General features: G+C 56.6%; 4 protein-coding genes across 5 annotated transcripts in view; 2 read left to right on the top strand and 2 right to left on the bottom strand.

Moving 5' to 3' along the window:
- PTSG_11670 (uncharacterized protein) overlaps nucleotides 1-144 on the bottom strand; it is a gene marked incomplete at its 5' end in the record, with an annotated part of 1,524 nt that extends 1,380 nt beyond the window's left edge. The window contains one exon of the mRNA XM_004998419.1: nucleotides 139-144. Within this exon, the coding sequence (XP_004998476.1) occupies nucleotides 139-144 (6 nt within the window). The remainder of the gene's footprint in view (nucleotides 1-138) is intronic.
- A 57-nt stretch (nucleotides 145-201) lies between these two features.
- On the bottom strand, nucleotides 202-1,562 carry PTSG_11669 (uncharacterized protein; the record flags this gene model as incomplete). The annotated part of the gene is made up of 4 exons (XM_004998418.1): nucleotides 1,351-1,562; nucleotides 1,057-1,156; nucleotides 631-737; nucleotides 202-400 (listed from the first exon to the last, which is right to left on the bottom strand). The coding sequence occupies exons 1-4, from the start codon at nucleotides 1,374-1,376 to the stop codon at nucleotides 202-204; spliced, it is 432 nt and encodes a 143-aa protein (XP_004998475.1). The 5' UTR covers nucleotides 1,377-1,562.
- Nucleotides 1,563-1,694: 132 nt separating this feature from the next.
- PTSG_01002 (uncharacterized protein) lies at nucleotides 1,695-6,040 on the top strand. Its single transcript, XM_004998417.1, has 11 exons — nucleotides 1,695-1,945; nucleotides 2,214-2,351; nucleotides 2,651-2,902; nucleotides 3,223-3,297; nucleotides 3,436-3,733; nucleotides 4,050-4,529; nucleotides 4,836-4,925; nucleotides 5,146-5,285; nucleotides 5,451-5,539; nucleotides 5,710-5,801; nucleotides 5,925-6,040. Exons 1-11 carry the CDS (start codon nucleotides 1,826-1,828, stop codon nucleotides 5,978-5,980), a joined length of 1,830 nt encoding a protein of 609 aa, XP_004998474.1. The 5' UTR covers nucleotides 1,695-1,825; the 3' UTR covers nucleotides 5,981-6,040.
- A 105-nt stretch (nucleotides 6,041-6,145) lies between these two features.
- The window catches only part of PTSG_01001, a 5,635-nt gene continuing 3,819 nt past the window's right edge, over nucleotides 6,146-7,961 (top strand). Inside the window, exons 1-2 of one of the 2 annotated variants that reach the window (XM_004998415.1) lie at nucleotides 6,146-6,233; nucleotides 6,428-7,828. In XM_004998415.1, the coding sequence (XP_004998472.1) occupies nucleotides 6,443-7,828 (1,386 nt within the window). In that variant the 5' untranslated portion in view covers nucleotides 6,146-6,233; nucleotides 6,428-6,442. The other variant, XM_004998416.1, reaches the window with a different exon arrangement.

The following is a 7,961-nucleotide window of genomic DNA, read 5'->3' as shown; positions in this document are numbered from 1 at the left end:
GTAGTAGTAAGTAAGTAGTGTGTGTGTGTGTGTGTGTGTGTGTGTGTGTGTGTGTGTGTGTGTGTGTGTGTGTGTGTGTGAGCGCGCCGATGACGCTTGTACACGTGCGCAAGCTTGCACAACAAGCACAACAAGCACGGGCATATGCAGATGAGTGGCTGTGCGGCCGTGTACGGCGGCGACAGTGGGCTGCGTTGGGACTTACGAGGAAGCGTCGTACTTGTCCTCGTTGACACCAAGCACAAACATCGGGGCATCGGCAGACGGGGCGGAGATGACAACCTTCTTGGCACCGGCCTTGAGATGGGCCTGGCTCTTCTCCGTGGTCGTGAACACACCGGTGGACTCGACAACAACATCAACACCATCAGAGCCCCATGGGATCTCCTCAGGCTTCATGCTGCACGAGGCAAAACAAGAAACGACAAGAGGGAACACGTGAGGGAGAGAGAGAGTGTGTGTGTGTGTGTGAGTGTGAGTGTGGTTGGGGGGGGGGGGGGCGAGCAGCAATGGAGTGAGAAAGCAATCCGGGATGAACAGCAACAGAGCGAGGAGACACGAGACAGACAAGACACGCGCGCGCACAACGAATGCATGCATGCAAGCACAGGCAAAGGGAGGCGCTCGTACCAGGAGTGGACGTTGATGGGGCTGCCGTTGATCACGAGCTTGCCATCCTGTGCCTCGACGCTGCCATCGAACTTGCCGTGAGTGGAATCGTGCTTGAAGTTGTAGACCTGTTGATGGCACACAAAGCATGCGTGCATCCATGCAAACATTAGTTGAGCGCGCGAGGTGAGTGATGGAGAACGGAAGCAGGCAGCGTGGTGCAAGAAGAGAGAGAGAAGCAAGGGGGGTTTGGCCGGCACTGTCGTGAATAGCACGATCAACAACAATGCACACACACTCCAAGTGGAGCATGGATGACGTGCAAATGGGTGCATCTGCGCACGCATACCCAACCGTGTGGGCAACAGAAGCAACACCACGGGCAGAAGCAATAGCACGGATGCTTCCAGTTGAAGGTACGTCCCCCATCAACACACACAGGTGTACCATGTAGTCGAGGTCCATGAAGGGGTCGTTGACGGAGACGACGGTGACCTCGGGGTGCTTGAGGGCGGCGCGGAGAACAATGCGACCGATGCGGCCGAAGCTGCCGCGGGAAATTGCAGATGATGCACACGCAAACAGTACAAACAGTGAGTCGAGTGAAACCCGAACAACCAACCACCACAAGCCCCTCCTTGTATTGTTGATCAACAACACCACCAACAACCTCCTTGGACTGAATGCCGTCACAAGCAGGCACAGCACATTCGCTGTTTGTAGCTGGTGCTGCCAACTCACCCGTTGATGCCAACCTTGACAGACATATTGGTGTGTGGAGGAGATCAGACAGAAAACGTTGAGAAGGGCTTGCTTGCAGTGGATCTTCTTGTTGGACGGAGTGGAAAATGGCAACCAGAGCAGAGCAGGCGGTGTGAGGCAATCCCGCACAACCAACGAACCCGCACAAGGCGAAAGAGAGCAAGAAAACTCTGCGCACTCACTGTCAGCAGAAGCAACGTTGGAATATTAGTTAATATCTTTACTAGAACCTGCGAGCATTGATTGCGTGAGACCATTTGCAATTGGGAATGCATTGGTTGGGCACGCAATTGGCAAATCAGGCACATCGAATCAAACAACAACGAACAACCAGAAACTGCAAAACAGCGCGCACGCACCATAACGACACGGAACTCTCATCTCGCCATCACAGCACAGCACAGCACGCAGCACAGGTAGCAAAAGCAGAGACAGACAGGGACCACCCGCCGCCATGTACTTGCTGGATGCAAAGCGAAAGGCTGAGCGCAAGCAGAAGGAGCGCGAGGCCAAGGAAAAGCGGGAAAGGAAGAAACAAGAGCTGGCACAAGCCAAGGCGGAACGCAAGCGAGCGGTGGGTGTTCATGTGTGTGTGTGCGTGGTGTGTGTTCTTGCGTGCGTTCTTGCGTACTGCGTGTGTGCGTACTGCGTGTGTGCGCGTACTGCGTGTGTGTGTGTGCGTGTGTGCGTGCGTGTGTGTGCGTACTGCGTGTGTGTGCGTGTGTGTGTGCGTGTGTGTGCGTGCTTTTGGAGCACGCTTGCGGCCCAACTTCGTCGTAATGGTCTCACACAGCGCTGATGTGCACAAACGCGTGCGTCACGCAACACGAAACCATGCGTAGCTGGAGGCGGCAGCTGCGCAGAAGGAACGGGCGCAGATGGAGCGGGCCATGGCCGCATCCAAGGCAGAGGAAGAGCTGAGGCGCAAGGAAGAAGCGCAGATGCAGGAGGCCCTCCGCCGTTCCGTCGAGGAGGAGCAGGTACGCTTGGCGTATGCAATTGGGAATGTACGCGACACCGGTTATGTGGTACTGTGTTCGACGACGGTGTACAAACGCCTGTCAGAACACAGAGAGAGAGAGAGAGTGTGTGTGTGTGTGTGAGAGAGTGTGCGAGAGAGAGAGAGAGACATGGAGAGACAGAGAGACAGACAGAGACAGACAGAGACAGAGAAGGGTGGAGGAATGCACGGGCATGCATGCGTTTGCTTATGTGCATGTGTGTTTGTTTGTGTGGACGGGGTGTGCTCAATTGCCAATTGTTGGTTGTGGCTATGCAGCGTGCCCAGGCGCTCGCTCGACGACAGGCGCAAGCACGCCAGAAGCAGCAGGCAGCTGCCATGGAGCGGCAACGCCAGCGGCAACTCGAGCAGCAACAACAGCAACACCGACAGCAGCAAATGCAGGCGCAGGCTGGGCGGCGACCAACTGCACCACGCGCAGCGCCGCAGCAGCAGCAGCAGCAGCAGTCCGCCTCTGAGGACCCCGAGCAGATGCTGCGGCAGTGGCGCGACGTCAAGGTCATGTGCAAGGTGATGTCCAGATTCTGTTTGCGTGTGTGTGTGTGGTTGTAATGAGACACGTTTGCACGGGTGTTTGGGTATTGGATTGTTGTGGTGTGTCCCTGTACTTGCGTGTGTTACATGCGTCGGCTTTGTGTAAATCACACCGCGTGACACACACACACACCCCCACACGCACACACACACACACACACACCCCACACGCTCGCACGCACGCACACACACACACACGCTCGCACGCACGCACACACGCACACACGCACACACACACACGCACGCACACACGCACGCTGACGCCTGGCTCCGGCACCGCATCGCACCCTGTGCAGTATGTGGGGACGTTTGAGGTTGGCACGGGCGCCGTTGATCGCGAGTCTGTCAAGGCAGGCATTGCCGTCATGAAGGTTCGTCAACGCACCAGCTGTTGGCGACTGCTCCTGTGTCTGGTGTGGATGTTGCTTGTCGCATCCATTCGTGTCATTCTCACCACCGCCATCATCATGATGACATACACACACGCACACGCACACGCACGCACACAGGAGTATATTGCGCAAGGCCGCCCAGCGTGCCTGCTCGTGTGCCTCGAGGGCATCAAAGTGATTGACAACTCTGCATTTGCCGTGGTGATGGCACACGCCCTGCAGAACGTGACCATGTGCACCGTTGTCAGAGACCACGCTCTGTTTGGCTTTGTTGCCCGCGACGCAACGCGGCGACAGCAGCAATACTGCCACGTGTTCCACATGCCGAGCCCACGCCACGCACAGGGCACCCACACCACCGTCAGCAAGGCGTTCAAGCTCGCCTTTTACAAGCATCGCACGCGACAGGGCCTCGGTGCGTATGTGTGTGTATGCGTGTGTGTGTTGTGTGATGTGTATGCGTGTGTGTGTTGTGTGATGTGTATGCGTGTGTGTGTATGCGTATGTGTGTTATCTTCATGCGTACATGTGTGTGTATGCGTATGTGTGTTTATCTTCATGCATAAATGTGTGTGTGTGTGTGTGTGTGTGTGTGTGTGTGTGTGTGTGTGTGTGGACGTGTGCTTTCGTGCGTACCTACTACAAATGTATGCATGTGCACTCCAAACTTGGCATCACCTGCCACGATTTGTCTCTCACCATTCCCCCCTCCCCCTCTTCCCATCTGGCAGAGACGAGCAGTGACGAGCGGGCGGAGCGGCGGCAGTGGGCGAAGCACAACCCGCTGCAGGGGGCGCCCCACCACAAGGACGTGCGCTCTCTCAGCACAAGCACCGCATCCGAGCACTCACCGCGCCGCACACCGTCCAGTGAGGCGGGCCTGAGGGGGATGCCTGCCTCCCCATCTGCTCCACAGCACCACCACCACCAGCAGCAGCAGCAGCAGCAGGAGAATGATTTGTTGGAGGACGTGCAGGAAGAAGAGCCGCCAGCTGTTGTGGTGACGATGGAGGAGAGATATGACGCGCTTGGCTCGCAGCACCCCAGCCAGGACCCAGACCTGCAACCCCGCCCACCACAGCGGCAGCAGCGCCAGCAGCGCCAGCAGCAGGGCATGCGGTATGATGGCATTGTTGAGGAAGAGGTGTTCCCGGGCCCACAGCGCGCGACGCAACCGAGCGCCCCATCCATGGCCGCGCTTGATCGCGAAAGTGAGCCTGTGTGTGTGTGTGTGTGTGTGTGTGTGTGTGTGTGTCTGTCTGTCTGTCTGTGTGTGTGTCTGTGTGTGTGTCTGTGTGTGTGTCTGTGTGTGTGTGTGTGTGTGTGTGTGTCTGTGTCTGTGTGTGTCTGTGTGTGTCTGTGTGTGTCTGTGTGTGTCTGTGTGTGTGTGTGTGTGTGCCTGAATCATGCCAGCTTACCACCATCCGTGGTTCTTTTCGCGACACCACTCGCTTTCCCTCCTGCCCCCAACCACCTCCACACAACCCTGACCGTGCGACCATCCCACCTTTGTGCAGTGCAAGAGCTTGAGCTGCTGGCTGAGTCGCAGCAGGAGCAAGACGATGGTGGCCTTGCCTTGTTGGAGAGCGCACCGTGGTACCAAGCAGGTCGGCCACGCGGGGTGTTTGCGGCGGCTTGGACACATGTTGATGGATGCTGGGTTGCCGTTCTGCACGGTTGATACACAAGCCCACATTTGCATGTGCTCCACATGCACGCTCTCTCAAATGCTGAAATCTTCGCTTACATTCACTCACCCACTCAAATGCTTGCTCACTCGAACACCCACTCACTCGAACACACATGCACACGTGCATGCACACACAGGGCTGCCACGCGAGATTGCGATGGAGCTGCTGAGCATGAGCGATGACGGGGCGTTCCTTGTGCGCCAAAGCCAATCGCATGCCGGCCACTTTGCCCTCACCATGAAAGCCCTCGGCCGCATCCACAACTTCATCATCAAGGTGAGCACCAAGCCAGGACACTGTGCTGCTGCCTCGCTCTGCGCATCCACTGCTGGCAGTCGCTCACTGACGATGTGATTGCATGTATCACTCGCGCTCACGTGATGTTATGTGTGTGTGTGTGTGTGTGTGTGTGTGTGTGTGTGTGTGTGTGTGTGTGTACAGCGAACGGCGGGCGGGTTTATGCTGGGCAGTGAGCACGACGGAGAGCGCATCTTCCACGACCTCGGCGAACTCATCCTCTTCCATTCAGAGTGAGCACAGCAACCACCTCATGTCGTGTGTGTGTGTGTGTGTGTGCTGTTTCCATTTGTTCTTGCTTCTCCTGTTGCTTTTTCTTCTTGTTCATCTTCGTCTTCTCCTGCTTGAGCGCATCGCTGACATGCACACGCGTGCGCATCTGCACTACAATTAACCACACCAGGCATCGCGGCCTGCTTCCCTGCACGCTGAACCTTGATGCCATGAATGCCCTCTCCAACGATCCATCCCCAGAGGGCGACGGCGATGAAGCCGGTATGTGAATTGTGATTGCCTTGGCTCTGCGTGTTTGTGCCCTATGTGTGTGATTGTTTGTGCCATGTGTCATCTCACACCGCCTCAAACCACTTTGTCTTGCTGCGTGGTGTTATTACACAGATCGTACATCGTTTATTGACCCAGACTACGAGTCCCTGAGAGACATCAACTTCTGACACCAGCATGTACACACATACACACACCACACACACACACACACATCGCACACATCGCACACATCGCACACACCACACACACAACACACACATCGCACACATCGCACACACACACAAACTCGACCTGACGATTATTGTGAATGGTTTCAGTAAACATTCGACTCAATTTTCGCCGCGAACGATTTGAAAAACCACACACACACCTTGTCATCGCTGTTGTGCTCCGCGACAAGAGCACTCGCTTGCGCTACTGGTTGGTTGTTTGGGTGCGTTGTTGTCGTTGTTTGGGTGTGGGTGTCTGGACTGAGCAACCACCATCCATCTTGCCACCAGTCTCAACGCCACAGTTGCCAAGAACCTACTCCCTGGTTGAAGCTTTGAAGACCGCGAGAACAGCTGTACTAATGCATATTCTTTCTGCTTGTTGCACGCGTGATGTTGTTGCAGCAGGAGACCAGCACGATGAATGCGCCTTTGGCAGACATCCATGCTGCCGTCTTCAGCACCGAGGCCACGACAACTCCATCACAGAGGCAGGAAGCACGACAAGGCATCATCACGCCGGTTGACAACCACAATGGAAATGACGCCAGCACAAACCACAGCCCCGTGTGTGCGGAGGACGGCGACCGCGGGTTCTACCCGAGCCCGCTGGCCCCCAGCCCAGTGCGTAACAAGGCGCTATGCATGTCACCCAAGTCGCCAGACGCGAGCAAAGTGCGCTCCGTCTTGCGTTTGGAGCCAATGAACAGCCCGACCGGGATGGAGCTCAAGCCACTCCCGCTCAGCACACCCGCGGTTGCTGCGCCGCCCGCACATCCTGCATCAACCCCTGCGCCAGCATCAGGGTCGCCTTCGAGGAAACTCCGCGAGCACTTCAGTCCGCTGCGACCGATCCACAACCTGGAGCCACAACGAGTGGCTGCGCAGCGACAACAGCCGAAGCACAAGTGCAGCCGGGCAACCGACCTCGCCAAGCAGGCCATGTTCAACTCCCGCCACATGTCGGTAAAAGCCAACACACAACAGGAACAACATGAGCAAGTACAAGGGCAAGCCCTGCAACAGCAACAGTCACAACAACAGCAACAACGAAACAAGCAGCCGTCACAGCAGCCGCAGCAGCGACAGCAACCGAAGCAGTCACAGCAACAGCAGCAACAGCAGCAGCAGCAGCAGCGGCAATGCCAGCTGCCTTCGCCATTGATGCCTTGCCAGCCGTCAGGACTGGGCGAGTCAACACTGCTCACAGAGAGCGGCAGTTACAAGGCAAGTGCCGATGATGAGGAGAGCTTGATGGCACAGCGTGTTCAAGCCCCAGCCACGACGACGCGCCACAACAAAGATCGAGTACAGCTGCAGCAAACGATGAGAGAGCAAGCTGTTCCAGAAGACAAAAACAAGAGCTGCAATCAGGATGAGAGCGAATTGGATGATGACACGTTGTACGAGGCGCTGCAGTTCAGCTTCGACGCCAAAGGCCGAGTTGCACCTCATCGCACCCACGACCGAATCCACGACGTAACACACCACCATCACAACAACAACAGCAACAGCGGCAACAGCGGCAACGACAGGAGCAACGGCAGTTGTGGTGGCACGGCAGCGACGGACCAGCTGTCCAGTGAAAACGACACCAGCAGTGCCAGTCTGGAAGACAGCATGGACGCCGTGGGGCTGAATTGGGCTGAGTATACGCTTGTTGAGACGAGCGTGGCCATGAAGGGCCAGGGCCTTGGCGTTGTTCTTGGTAGCATCCTGGACTCCGACCGTGGTCTGTGCGTCTCGTTTGTGGCGGCAACCGGCCCTTCCAGTGGCCGCTTGTACCCAGGCGACATTATCTTCGCAGTACGTGTTGTGTTCGTGTTCGTGTGTGTGTGTGTGTGTGTGTGTGTGTGTGTGTGTGTGTGTGTGTGTGTGTGTGTGTGTGTGTGTGTGTGTGTGTGTGTGTGTGTGTGTGTGTGTGTGTGTGTGTGTGTGT

The sequence above is a fragment of the Salpingoeca rosetta genome, assembly GCF_000188695.1.
Source record: "Salpingoeca rosetta unplaced genomic scaffold supercont1.2, whole genome shotgun sequence".
NCBI classification, from domain to species: domain Eukaryota; class Choanoflagellata; order Craspedida; family Salpingoecidae; genus Salpingoeca; species Salpingoeca rosetta.
Note: the sequence above shows the minus strand (reverse complement) of the source record. Positions and strands in the feature narration are given on the sequence as shown.